The sequence below is a fragment of the Tyto alba genome, unplaced genomic scaffold (assembly GCF_018691265.1).
Source record: "Tyto alba isolate M040663 unplaced genomic scaffold, T.alba_DEE_v4.0 Super-Scaffold_26, whole genome shotgun sequence".
NCBI lineage: Eukaryota > Metazoa > Chordata > Aves > Strigiformes > Tytonidae > Tyto > Tyto alba.
This window is the reverse complement of record NW_024881300.1, coordinates 15,256,909-15,272,083: the sequence shown is the minus strand read 5'-3', so window position 1 is coordinate 15,272,083 and position 15,175 is coordinate 15,256,909. Positions and strand designations below refer to the sequence as shown.

Here is a 15,175-nt window from a genome sequence, read left to right as displayed (position 1 = left end):
AATGCTAATGCAAACTTAGGGTATCAGAATTTGGTCCACATTATTTTTTTCACTAATAGAGCTGATCCAACGATCAGTGAAAACTTATTTCAATGGATTTTGTATTAAGCCTACTATAACTTTTTCTCCATTATTATTTTTAGGCAGTTTCCCTTGCTTTTTTTTAAACCCAATTTACATAGTTAAGTCTAGCCTACAGATGACTTGCATAAGATGCCACATTTTGTTTTCTGCAGTTTCCTCTTAGGCAAGTTAATTATTTCAATAAAGTGATGATTTTCCTAGACATGTATTTTAATTTGTCTCTTAATGTATGGAACAGTCTAGCCCTTGTCTATGGTTTGAAAGATATCAGGAAGATTAAATATCTGAAAAGGTACCTGAATCAGAATTATACTTTCTGACCTTTTAAGACATAAAAATTGTTTGCTGTTGTTTTTTTTTTTTTTTTTTCTGTATAAAGATACAAACACAACTTGTTTTTTCAATAGTTTTATACATATTTCTATCTGCTGTCTCAGCCCATAAACCATTTGCCAGAAGCTAAGAGTCAAAGTCAAGTTTCAATTTCAAACACAATAAAAAGCTAAAAAGAAGTTTATTCTTTTAATTACTACAAGAGGAGCTAAAGGTTTTTAAACATCAAATATATCCAAATTACACAGGCTAATTGTTACCACCAGTATTTCTATATTCGGTATCTATTTAAAGGAGGTCAGCAAGAGACAATTGTTGGTGTCTCTTATGAGGCAAATTAATAAACACAAAAAGGCTCCATTCTCACCTAAGTAATGTGATTGAGACAGAGAGAGTTGTGTATAGAGAATTCAAGGATCTTTATTTGTTGTTTTGCTTTAATTCACTAGTTCTCAGGCTGGGTTCAAAGGAAGTACTTAAACTTTTAATTTATTTTTAGTAAACAATTCAGTCTCACCAAATATTAATACACATACAGCACACAGAACATTAACTCACTGCTCTACTTCAATTCAATGCAGAAACAAATAGAGAATAAAAACATAATCACTTTCAGCATGCTATGGATGAAAATGAGGTGTACCAAATAGGAAAGTGGTTTAAAAGCAAAAGATGAGAATTATCGTAATCTAATGTAAGGCAGGTAGAACCTTGTTGGAAGATTGTATTCAGAACAGTTATCAACGGCTTACTGTTAAAGTGGCTAGATGGATCAAGTGGTTCATAGGGTTTGTTCTGCTTCTAGCATCATTCAATATTTCCTGAATGATGGAAGATAGGAAGCCTTTCAGGTGACACAAACGATTTTGACAATTTGGATAGTCTAAAAAAAGCAGGATGCAACTCAATTTGGCAAGTAAGAAGTATTTTGTGTGGGTGAAACAATTAACTTCACAATTACAATAGAGCAGATGACTCACGAGACAGAAAAGAATGTGGAGTCAAAAAGAACTGAATATGAGTCAACAGTGTTATGCTGATAAAAATGCTCACATTTCCTGGTACATTTGCTAGTATGTCCTGTGGAAGAACTGTGGAATAATCCTTCCTGTTCACTCATGCTGGTAAAACTGCAACTGGAATGGTGTGTCTAATTTTGAAATAAAAAATCAGTTTATACAGTTAGGGAAGTAAGAGGAATGACTTTACAGCCAAATATGTAAAAACTACTGGTTGCTACTCTCCTTTTCCACTAGGAGTAAGAGAAGAAACGATGGGCCTAAAATATAAACTACAAAATTATTTTAAATTGCAGCAAGAGATATTTCAGTTAAACATTAGGAGAATACTTTCTAACAGAGAAGGTAGGTACTGACAGAGAAGGCTGTCTGTAGAATTTGTAGTATTACCATTACTGAAAGTTTTTAAGAACCTATCAGACAAATATCTGTCAAGAATGAGAAAGGATAAACCTGATGCTTTTTTGGGGCAAGGGAGCTCACTGCAATCTCACTTGAGGTCCCTTCCCTCCATATTGTCTAAGATAAGGCTTTATCTCTATGCACTCTAAAATATTTAACAAACCTTAGCCCTGTGAAAACATTCAATGAACATGTAGTACAACCACTGAACAGATACCTTCATCATAGCTTGACTAGAGATCCTCTGACTAAAGCTGGAAACATCAGGAAGTGGGTTGGAAAGTAAAGAAATCAAGAAGTAATCTATTTCTTCAAAGAATGAAAACACCACCAACATTGGAAGTAACTATTTTTTCTTTTTTTTTTTTTTTTTTTTTGTCTGAGTTGCTCTTCCTAAAGAGCTATCAGTGTCACACTGCTCAATAGCAAATAAAACAGCTGCAGAATGGGATTTACTTTTACAGTGGTCCTAAATGCACACACTGAGCAATTTGCACAATCTGCCTCACAACTTGAATCGGTTAAAATGCACCCCCGTGGACTACTTTCAAAAACCTATTTAGAAGAATATACACTGTCTCACACTAAAAAAGATCAGGGGAAAAGGAGCAATGTGTCAGAGACTACAGCTGATGAAGAGAAAGAAGAGAAGGGACAGTAGAAATAAGGATCTGTTTTTCGCTTCTCACTTTCCTCTCCATTTGTTAAAGGACCTCTTTATGGTAATGCTATAAAGCTACACAAAATAATAATTGAGAACATGGAACAAAACCAAATAAGCACTACGCAAAATTGGAATCTGGCCCTGAAAAGCCTTTCTTAAGCACCTCATTCATCTCACTCATTTTGATGAAGACTTCCTGCTATTTCAACGTGTGTACCTTGGAACTTTCCCTTCTTCATTTTGGAAGAGATAAGTAATTGCTTTGATCTCTCTTCCATGCTAAAATCTTGGTAGAGATTCTTATTAAATATAACAGTCATTTAGGACCCATACACCTGAAAAATCAATCTTGTAATTTCTTCAGAGAGCCGTGAGATGCATTCTTTGTATTCCCATGAAGTACACTGACTTTAGTGATGTTTTAGCAGTCCATAAAAAAGTTTAACTTGGAGGTCTGTGGAAAACACGTACCATAATTCTTAAAAATTAATAGATCACAAATAACTTATTGAAAATAAAAATAAAATTCTAGCACTTTAATAATGTGATACAGGCATATTGATCCACCATCTTTAATTCAAATCACACTTCATAAAAATTATAATCATTTTAATAAAAATTATAATCAAATATTCTCATTTCTTACTTAGTTCTAATGCCTTAGGATTTTTATTTTAGCAAGAAAGACAATAAAATATCTGTAGTCTCTAGTGAAGTTGGCAAAACTTTAAGAAAAATAATCAGTTACAGGAGTTGTCTGAACATTTTCACATCAGACATGAGCCTCAGTAAAAACAATAACTAGGTGAGGAATTGAATACTATGTTGTATCATTTTACATGGAATGATTCCATGCAATTTTTGTATTTTTAAGACAGAAGCTAACTGTACATATCTTATTCGCATGTTTATTTTTTTAAATTGTATGGGGAAGATGACACTGCTTGTCTTTCTGTTAAACAGAGAGATGAAGGTGAGATATAATTTTATTAAGTCTCTTGTTTCTTGTGTAACCTACAATCTATCGTATTTTCTTTTCCAGCTCATATTACTACCATTTTTGTGTTTTCTGATCTTGCTACCATTCTGAAGTAGACCTTGAAAGTTTGCCTTTGTGCGTAAATTAACACTACCTAGCTTTCACTATATTCTGCTTCAACAATATCATATAGGATACGACTGGATAACACCTATTATAATAGTGCCTTTTAAATTTAGATGAACTTGTACTGTACTTGAGTTTTACAGTACGGGTAAAAAGCTTTCATCTCTACTTACCAGCCATTCACTTTTCCCTAGGACCAAGTTTCACTGGCATAGTGAAAGGATCACCCTCTCACCAACAGAGAATGAATGCACTAAATATTCTGCACTGCTTTTATGACCTTGCTTCTTTAGGATTTTATTTGTAATGATCCTCTAACACCTATAATTATACTAGACACTTTACAGAAAGTAGTCTTGGATTCTTTTTCAGATGCTTTCCAACTCTAGCTGTGTAGTTCAAATTCCTCACTCAAATTCAGTCTCTAGAAGCACAATATTATTTAGATATGTAGCCCCTATTTTCCTACTCAGCATGAGGAAAATGGTTAAGTCCTATCTCACTATCTCTCTAAAATGATAGAGGTATTGCTCTGAAATGCAAGAAATATGTGTTGTATCAGCTTTTTTGTTAGAACTATTACTAGATAAACTCTAAAAGCAGAAATCACCTTTTCTCAAATGCCAATCTGTCTTGATCTTAAGCCACTCATCTTTACCAACTACAAACCATCATAACCGTTTTCAAACATCTCTGCAATGATTTTATACTTCCTTTATTAATCAGAAAAGACACCTCTTGCTGCTACTGAAGGACCCAATCCTATGTACCTTATCCATAGTACTTGCACTTTATACTTTCTAAGTAAAAAGCAAGAACTGTAGGACTGACCCTCAGGTCTGCTGCACTAGCAGTTTGCCAGTACAACTCTCTCTCCTAATGGGCTGTCACCAAGACAACTCTCAGAATCACCAAAGAATCTCTGTTTAAACACCTTAACGCAACACCTGAGGTTGCACAGTATACTTAGTACACAATGACAAGAAAAGGCTTATAACAGTTTGAAAATATACTCTATTTTCAGCATTTGTGCCGAAGTGTATCAAATGCTGTCAAGACAGAGCTGAAGGTACTGTAACAGAAGCAATCAAATAAAAACTCCAAATATCCTTGGATGTGCTGGAGCTGATTCTGCTGCCTTGGGAATGTTTCCATCTGGGCTGCATGGACCTACCTTCTGTATGCTGTGACACACACCTGACTTCTCCCCTAGGAAAGGAGTTCCTACGCCTCACTTGTTAACACAGAACAACATCTACCCATCCCAGTTCATGCCTCTTGAAATTTTTTCAGGTAAAATTTTAGTGAATTTTAAGTCTGTAGTAATTGGCAAGGATATCACAGTTGCACTGCTTAATAAAATGCGCTAGAAAGCAGCAGTTCAATCCAGGCTCTGACTAATGTCAAACAAGTTCTTTCTCTACACTAATCCAATGAGGGTGTAAATCTAAACTATTTAGAAACTGAACTATTTAGAAAGGCTCTGTTGAACATGAGTCAGTTCTGTTCCTAGCAGCTCATTACTTTCCCCTTACAGCTGCAGATTACTTCCTGTATCAAAACTGTTTTCCCACCTCTCTCCAGTCTGAAAATACTGCCTTGTCATTTTATCATGAGTAATTACACAAACAGTCCCCATGCCTCTTTTTTTATTAACACCTCTCAAATATTTGTGCAGTGATTTCATATCCTCCTTTAATCACCTCTTATCCAGTTTATACAAATTAAGTTCAATCAATCTTTCATTATAAGTAATATTTTTCTCACCTGAGCTACCTTGCTTTGAACTTTCTTCAGTATTTCATTAGTCTTTTTTATGATGATGGGACTCATCAGTACTATATGCAATATTCTGAGGGCAGCTTGTGCTATCATCGATATGCACCATTACTAATAAACTGGACATTAACAACTAGATAGAAGAAATAGTCTGTAACATCACAAAAATGCCTGTAGCTCAAAAGTTGCTGTCATTTGTCCTCTTGCTACCTTATTTGTTTTTATTCTGCTGGACCGTATTTCAAAGTCTAGATGGAGGAAGATAACAAAGACTGCAAACTAAAATAAAAGACCCAAACCTGCCTTCTGAATGCTGTCTTCATTCCTCCTAGACCTACTCATTTACGTTCTGATTTCAGAACCACAGTGTCCAACATTGTGGTCCAGAAAGGGCCATACACTAAATCATTAAGTACTCTGTTGATTAAAGTATGTGGACTTTCACCTAAAGTTAAAACTCGGTATAGGAAAAAAAAAAATCAATTAGTCACTCTCAAAAAAAATACATACATTCCATTAGGAGAGTCTATGGTTTTCTAGGTCTCCTGACTTTTTTATTCATCTCAGTTTTACTAACTTTAACTTTGGCTTTGTACCAAATGACCATATCCAAGACAGCAGTGTTTAAAATCTGTTCTTTTTCATATATAGGAAGGGTTTATGCTTGAATAATACAATGTGTTTTCCTGTGCGTTAGGGCATTTGGTGTAATTTGCCTTGTTCATATAACTATATTTCAGGTGTGTGTAGGAGTGACATTATTTAAGTTCACGTGAAATGTAAATAAGTCAGAAACAGCTGAAAATGTATTTTCTCTGCCATTCCTATATTGTAGAACACAGTGTCACTTCGTATTATGTGCCATTATGATAATCTTATTTTAAAGCTGACAGTCATGACTTAATATCACTGAAAAAGCTTAAAAGTGAAAAGTGTACTTTAGCTACTTTTAGCAGTCTTAAGGAACCTTCTCCCCCAATTGAATCTTGATTATAAGAGAATATATAAAACTTGTATACCTTTATAAATAACACATACTAGTCAGGAAACCTAATGTGAGTTAGATATAACGATAATGATTTATGGAAAATATTTTACTCTACCGTGAGTTTTGTTACTAATCTGATGTCATCACATTGTAAGTTTAGCCTCTCATAGAAAATCTGAATCTATATCTTTGTAATGTATTATTTATGCTTACCTAACAAACCAGTGATCATTTTAAAATTCACATATGAAAAGCAAAAAATATTCAGAACAAGCCTTCAAAAAAGCATTTACTCTAAGCCATATTCAGAACACTGAATGAAAAATAACTTCCAAATTACCTTCTTTCACGTGTCTATAACTCATACAGAAGAACCTGCAAACTAGAACTGCAAAAATATATACATTTTTCATCTAAAGTAATGGAAAATTATTGTTTTATGGGTCACTCACCATTACTTATTTCTGCGCACCCAGCATTATAGAATTGTTTCAGCAAGGAGGTTGGAGAGTAATGTCAGAGTTTCAACCAAGAGTGTGATTCAGGTAAGGACTACACCTAGTTAATGTCAAGCTAGCAGGAACAAAAAAGCAGAATAAGCAACTGCTTACCTCAGGTTTACCCTCAGGTGTAGAACCCTTTCTACCATAGGCGTGAAGCCATATCCTACACCTTTGCTCCCTCTTTTTGTTCAGAGTAGTACAGAAGAGAGGAATCAGGTGGAATGATTGGGATTATTCCTTATGGTCAGCTCTCAGTGTACTATTAAAACAAAGCAGCAAGGTCAGACAGTCTTTAGTCTGAGCCAGGAAATTAAAAAAATTATAGGCAGTACAGCCTATCTATGGCTGCCCCAGTACTGGTAGCTGCACAGATCTAAAACTAGTCTTAATTTCTAATAAACAAAGCTAATAAAAGGTGAGTCATTTCGGAAAAAATAAAAAAAAAGTAAATCAGTTCTAAGTAGCTATACTTTTGATAACATTTGATACACTCCCACAAATGAAAGAAAATATTTACAGTCTTAAGCAGATCACTGTAACATAGCCCATTTCTTAAAACAGTGGTTCCATTTTGGGAAAGACACAATTCCAGATTCAGTATCTGTGTTCAGAAACAATTCTGTTCCAAATTAATTGGAAAGGCTTTCAGCTTAGCAGGGGCACTAATGAAATCTAACCACAGAGAAAATGTAGCTATACACACATCCACATCCCCTCCTACACACCTCCCTAAAACCCAACCAACCAACCAACCAACCAAACCAACACCAAACCTTAAAACATCTACCACACTTGGAGGATCACCTTCAGGTTTGATTTGTTTTGGATAAAACACTACTATACCTAGCTGTTCTACTTTAATTTGCACACTGTCACAATAGTATCCAAACATCTTCCCACATGAAAACTATCACTGAGGTTCCTGAGTACTACATACAAATGTGTAAGATAACGTGTTCTTCTGGCCTAGTTACTAATAGGAAACAAATATTAGTTATGGTGGTTCACATTGCTAAGTTTGGATAAATATAAAGAAACAAACATCTACATACTTTCTATTCACTTTGGACATTTTCTTTTTGTTAAAATACACCTTCCACTCTATCTGCCCATGGTAACAGTACTGCTGTACCAATTATATAGCTGCTAAACTAGTGTGCATGTTTTATGCACCACTGCCTCTAAAAGGTGAAGTATACAGTACCACAAGCTACTGCAAAATTGTAGCTATTTTAGCATAATACTATTGGCATTTTGAGACTGCATGTAACAACCCATAAAATTCTCTCTGGTACGTATTAAATATTACCACAGCCTTGCTCGCGAATTCTGGTATTACCAAGAAAATCCAATACATAGTTCCTTATGTTTTCTGAAACCAGCGCTTCTCTTCAGAAGAACCACAACTCTAAGTCTGTTGTCTTTTAGAACAATCTTTTCCATTCTGTATAATATGTGGCTAGAGTTTCTACATGACTACCTGCATCTGGTTTGCTTAATGACAAGACTTTAATGTATATTTGTTTACAAATCCTGAACAATGTATGCTGGAGGGTTCTACACAATTTATCATTTAGTATGGCTAAGATTTCTGTAAGTGAATGAAGACACATCTCAGACAGGAGTAAACTCTGCAAATTTTAAAACATTACAGGCAATGCATAGGTCCATCTAATACCATAGAAACAACTGCATACTCTCTGGATGTAACAGTTCGGTGGGTAGCTGTAAAAGTAGTTGGTATTTACACTATAGGTGAAGGAGATTACATAGGGATGGCAAAGAAACAGAAGACAGACTCAGTACATAAACTCATTCAGTTGTAATGGTTTAGAGAAGAACATAATTAATGTCCTCCATAGATCTAGAAAAACGGGGAATCTGAAATCAATTATTCATTCAGAAACAGTTCCATAATATGAAGTCACTTACTCAGAGACTGTAGCAAAGACACAGTTGAATTCTTTGGATTAAATTCCCTTTAGAAACTAACATGTCATTTTCATGGTAACTGAACTGCTACTCAAAGGAATATTGGTAACTGGAAATTAAGGTAGGAGGGGGAGTTTAATGCTAGTGAAACAGGAGAAAAAAATAATGATTTTCAGGTTCACCAAAAAGCTTTAGAGTTTTCTCTGGCTTTCACAGTAATGGAAATCACTTTCCTACGTGATCAATAGTTACTTCATTGGATAAAGCATAATAAGGTTTTAATGCAATACAAATAATAAACTTGAGTAAAATCAAACAATTTTTTACATCTGTAATAATTTTTTTCATGCTATTTTTGTGTGAAAGAAGTGAAAAATCTTTTGTTTAGGTGGACAATACACTTCTCAGCAGATCTGTGAGAGCTGATGTGTTCCCATGCTAAAGCACTAACTTTCCCTAGTAGAAGCTAAGAAGCTAAAGCTAATCCCTCTCTAATTAAGACAACTAACTCAAGTCATTACTGCATGCAAGAATTTGTTAATAAAAGATCAGAGCTGCTTGACTCACAAGCATTAAAAACAGCTTCTAGTAACAAGTGAAAGAATATAAGAAATAATACTGAATCGCTTTATAAAACACTTCTCAGACATAACTAAATTAATTTGCTGTAAGTACAACATACGTACAGAAAACAAAAGTGAATGGATTTATCGCCACTTCTTTGAAATGACTTTTGAGACTTTAAGAACACAGAGAAATAAAGTAATCCTAAATATATGCTAATAAAACTTCATACCACCATTCAGTATCATGTTTGTTCTTTCCCCCTATCCATCCAATCAAGAAAGAAGAATAATTTTTAATGAAAACACACAATATATTCACTAAATTTCCCAAGCTAACCCGTACTTTCTTTAATTGGAAATACTACAGTCTCATATTGAAAATTATATTGTGCTCATTAAAATCCTCAGGCCAAGTCTTCCAATCCCTGATCAGTTTTAAGTCACATGGCACTTCCAGTACCTTGGATTTGCTTCAGTAACTTCTGTAATATTAGCATCACCACTACTTACATTATCATTAATACAAATTTTTTTCATTGTCTTTTCACATGATCAGACTCTGATGGAATACAAGTGAGACACATGTTACAACTTGGTTATACTGACAGACATCTCCTTACGCTTCCTGTTTAAGTATATGACATAAAATACGTAAGAAGCACAGTCACTTGTGTAAATATAACCTAGGGATTCGTATTCAGTCACCTACCTGTATGTGGCTCAATAGAAAAGTAAGGCTGTCCTTCCAGAATGCTATAAACCAGCTTGGCACTATTTCCATAAACTGGATCATCTGCATCTGTAGCTGTTACTTTAGTAACAAAGGTGCCTAAATAAAAAGAATATGCACAATTAATGTTTACACTCTTATCAGAAATTTGCATAACTTATTCAAAAGCTTATTTGAGACAAAAATTATTTTCCTTATGAGTTGTATACAATATTAAAAGAAAAAAAAAAAACAGTAACAACTTAAAACATTACCTGTGGAACAAGTAATAAACAAAACGTTTTCCTTTAAGATGATATATGCCAGCAGACTGAATTTCTGGGTAAAAGAAAAACCTTTTTAGTAGCTGTATTATTTAAGGTTTCTTTGTAGAATGTATTTAAAGCTACCTGATAGATCTGTGTAGAGTTCAAGCATTTGCAAAGGAATCATATCAAAGAGATATGAAATACAAGGTTAATAATACAATATAATACGTTGCATTTAAGATTTGCAAAATCACATCTGAAAGAACCTTGCCAAGTTACAGAGATTGCATAGAAAAGCAATAATAAAAAGGATTCCTTTTTCTTCTCTTGGCTTGCAGCCATAATAATGGTTTGATATGGACACAGTGACAGAGTTAGGACAACAACTATTGTCTCTGAAATGAGTCTCTGCCACTGAGGGGGCTACTGTCTAGCCAGAGTTATAAATTCCATACTCTGACCAAATAAAACCAGAAGAAAAAATTAAGAAAATTGCCCTTTTTATTTCTTAGGCCACATAGCACTTGCCATTTCTCTATGAAGCAAAACTGAATGAAATTCTTTGGTTACATTTAACTTGCTGCAGAGACCATTTTTTTGGAAGACTTAAAAATACAATGATGACATTAATGAGGCTAACAATAAAGACAGTACATACAGAGGGAGAGAAAGCAAGAGTATGAGAGATGTTAAGGGCTGAATTACATTTCTTATGTTCAGAAAGGAAAAGAATTATAACACCCACCAAAATACCCCCCTTTCCAGATATGCCAATAAAAATAGCTTCCTCTTCCTTCTCACAATTGGTGTGCTGCTGAATCCAAATGGAACAGTAAGCTAAAAGGGGAGGAGATCCCTTTGGCAGGTCTTTGCACTGAACTCTCTTCTTCTTTCTCTGTATAGCACATTGCTGTTATAACTTTGGGCAGTTTTATGCACTACAGTACATGCAAATTATTTAGAGGAATGTTTGCATATTTAGACATAATTTGCATATCACCCAATGCTTTCATTTCATGCTTCCCAACCTGGCTACTTCAAACAACAGGGCAAGATATGGGGCTAACAGGATTTGGGTGTGTCTAGAGTGCAAGTTCTGCAGTGCCTGAAGTTGCAGCAGGTTTGCTGCATGGGAATAATGGGTTAATTCCCAGGGAAATGGAATGTGGGTTGCAGAAATACATCTCACTAGAGAAAAAAACATCTATGGCTTGTATTGGTCATTTATTTTGGCTACTGGTGTAAATCTATGCATTCTTACAGGGGGAGAACATCAACAAAGAGAAGCAGATCAGCTGGCTGTCATGCAAGCTCTACTATAGCCCCATCTGGCAGGAAAGTGACCCACCAGCATCTCTCCTGCTGCTCAGCAGCGTCCAGTAGAATCCACATGGCCTGCAGCTGATGCATACCACGTGGAAGAGGAACGCAATGCTGATGAATATTATTTTGCATCTACCTGTGACAGATGCTTGATGAACCTGTTCTTACAAATGTTAACTGTTTATGTTTTGAAGCATAACTGGTTTTGATGTTGAAAGATGATACTACACCTGACCATTTATATAATAATGTTTAACCTGCCACAAGGTATGAGAAATTGACTTTATTCTCAACTTGATGGTTGGTTGGTAAAGAATTAACATGGAAAATCTGTTGTCTGACCAAGTACAAATTTTGCTCTATTCCCCAATGCTAACAGGCAATGCCTGGTAGCTTTGAGTGAAAATGATAGATGACAGAAATGTGGTGTCCAGCCTCGTAACAAGTACAGCAACTTCAGCCTGTAGACGGTATCCTGAATGATCTCCTTCACATACAGGAGAACAAAAACAGTAACAGGGAAGCAACCATGGGGCACACTCAGAGGCCATTGCATAGGCTACAGAAAATAAGGAATAATGACAAGGAAGTATTCAGGAAGCTTGAGTTTGGGTGTTGTAGGAAGAAAAGGACCCTTTGTGGTTTGCCCACAGTAGTTACAAAGCATGAAAAGATGTAGCTATTAAAATTCTCTCACATATTTAGGTTTTGTTGTCTCACTTCCTGTAACTCATACACCAGTTACAAGTTGTCTATGTTGTAGTTCCAACAGAAAGCAATCTCTTACCCAAGACGTACCTCCACTCTTACAGAATTCAGGCTACAGTCCCATCACCCCAGCAGGACACAGCTGCTGTCCCATGTGTGATACCAACTATGAATGCAGAGGTCAGTGTTTTCTTCATCTGGATTTAAACTGAAATAGCAGGTGATGCACTAGGTTTCTGTGGCTGCTATCATAAAGCTTTTGTTTTGTAATCTTCTAAAACAGAAGAGGTTTGTGCAGAACTTCATACAATGGGATAGCACTGGAACAAGATAAGGCTCATCACAGAACAGTGAAAATTTTTGTAAGCGTATTTTATCTAGGCTGTTCCATTTTGTTTCCATGCTATACTTTATACACAAAGGAAAATAAAGAAGTGAAACTCTTGACTTCTTTGAGATTGTGTTTGATTTGCCTAGCTGGCTCTCATTTCAAAGGACTTCAGAAATAATTATGTTGCTTGTTTAGAATGATTTGATATATAACGTCTATTCTTTTCTTATTTCACTTGAGAATTCCTGAAGACTTTTACAGATATTTATTTCAAGATTTCAAAACTTAAATGGGTATGCTGATTCTTTGATAAATGCATCCTTTATCCCAAGTGTTCATTAGACATTAAAGTTGAATATGCCTTAATAAAAAGAGGCAGTGTCTAACATTGTTTTCAACCCTGATGCTCAGCTCTCAAGATTTTTTCTTGTGATATAAAATAATTTAATCACTTCTTGAAGCCTCAAGTTTAGCTGAAATTTATACATACATTAAAAATACATATGTAATAGTATTCTCATTCACTGTTTATATACACAAAAGCAGGGGGGGAAATGGCATACCCTTTTTTTTTTTTTTCTTTCCCTGACAGGTCACTTCAAGTGAGACTATAATCTCACCCAATAGAACTAATGAAAGAATGGAAAAGTAAAATACTCTCCCAGCTCCTAGAAATCAATTTCTTACATTGCCAGTCTCTGCCACTCAGCACTTCATTTCCAACCATCATATAGAGTTCTGAGAAGGTCTGTCAAATTTAGTAATTTGCTCCCAACAATCTCATTGATGAAAATGGTTTATGAAAGATTAAAGCAATCATGAAACAGAAATTAAAGAAATTACTTCCACTATTGAAATTAGTTAATATTTTACACAGTTCAAATTTTATCAATCTAATTTTATTTTTTTTTGTTTGTTTTTTTCATGCCTTGAATCAAATCTTCTTCAGGTGTGAAACATGCTTTATTGATATTTTCACACTGAAAATAAGAAGTATATAAAGGAGCAAACTCTGTCCCCTCTGCAGCTGCAAATGACGTTGCTAACTTGGTGCTGCCCTGGTTCCACTGCAAGATGCTAAGGGTTCAGAAAAAGTAGCAACCTAGCCCACTCCCACAAGTGACAGAACCCTTTCCAACTAAGCATGAACAAAAGATTTGGAGAACTGAGAGACTCCTGAGGGTGAAAAGAGATGCAGAAAGAAGGGAACTTGCATCCACCATGTTTGTTATTTAGGCAATATCCTGAACACAGCAGAGCTCTACATGCTTTGTCTAGAGCTTTGGATTATCAATATTTAAGTAGGATTTTACTCCGCTACAGACACTGCAGTTATAAACTACCTGTACATAAATATTTTTTACATGCATAATGTGCTTAAAGTTTTACAGATAAAAAGTTTCCACTGAAAAGCAGTAAGAATGCAGGGAAGGGCAATTATTAAGTAAATGCTCTTTGAAAAACAACACTCTGGGTTCTACTCAGGAAATAAACAGCTAAGGTTTCTGTTTGTGTTGGACTGTATTTGGCTTGTGTTTGTTTCTTTGTCAATGCTACAACAAACTCATTTAGCTAGAGACTATACATTTGAAATGGTGCCATTTTTACAAGAAAGCCACTATTATAGTCCAAGCCACTGTTGTCCTAATTATAATAATATAGCAGTTTTATATAATCTGGCCCAACAACATAATCATTGTTTCTTTTTTTCTTTATGTACCTAATATTGCCTTATGTAAAACAAAACCATTTTTTCAATAGATGAGGCAAATTTTAAGATGTTCAGTTAAAAAACTTTCTTCATCTTTTTCGGAGGTACACTTTTGCAATGTTAACGTCGCTACATTTAAATATGGACTACAAAGAAATTAAACAGATTTTCATTAATGAACATTTCTAATGTGAATTAAGCCATTAACCATTGCTGATTGGTTTACTCTGTTAGTGTCAGGTTTCATACTTTCTCTTTGCAACAGGCTAGCAATCAGAAACACAATTAACAAAAGTATGTTTCTATGGCTAGGTAAGAAAGTCTGTGTTTGCTGGCAAACTAAGATTAAAAGCCATCATAAAAATAAGATGTGTGTGCTCAGCTAGTGCTCTTCTGTTGTTTTGGCTGTGTTTTTAATGTGCAAGTCAGGGTACAGATTCTGCACATTAGTCAGAAAGAAAAATGCATATGCTGCCACAGGGAGTAGGAAAGCAAATTTTTTGGTGTGGCAGTGAAATGTGTGTACTGAAAAAAAAAAAAATCAAACTTGTATGTTTTAGAGGAGGTAACGCATAGTCGGTGCCAGAAATTTACATGAATCCATATTCAATGAAGCAACCATTTTGTTGAAAGATTGTAATGGCTGGTAAAAATAAAAAATGTGACCATAATGCAACCTAGTGAGACCATGTTTTCGCATTTTCCCAGGGACTTCTGGTTTTGTTTTTTCTTTTTTTTTTTTTTTTTTC

The 15,175-nt window shown here is 35.0% G+C and overlaps 1 protein-coding gene across 13 annotated transcripts in view; it reads right to left on the bottom strand.

Moving 5' to 3' along the window:
* The window catches only part of CDH8 (cadherin 8), a 241,265-nt gene that overhangs the window by 69,311 nt on the left and 156,779 nt on the right, over nt 1–15,175 (bottom strand). For all 13 annotated transcript variants that reach the window (XR_004406766.2, XM_032990673.2, XM_032990674.2 and 10 more), the window contains one exon: nt 10,085–10,204. Coding sequence is in view for 12 of the 13 variants with exons in the window: in XM_032990673.2 (XP_032846564.1) it covers nt 10,085–10,204 (120 nt within the window). In the remaining variant the exon portion in view is untranslated. The remainder of the gene's footprint in view (nt 1–10,084; nt 10,205–15,175) is intronic.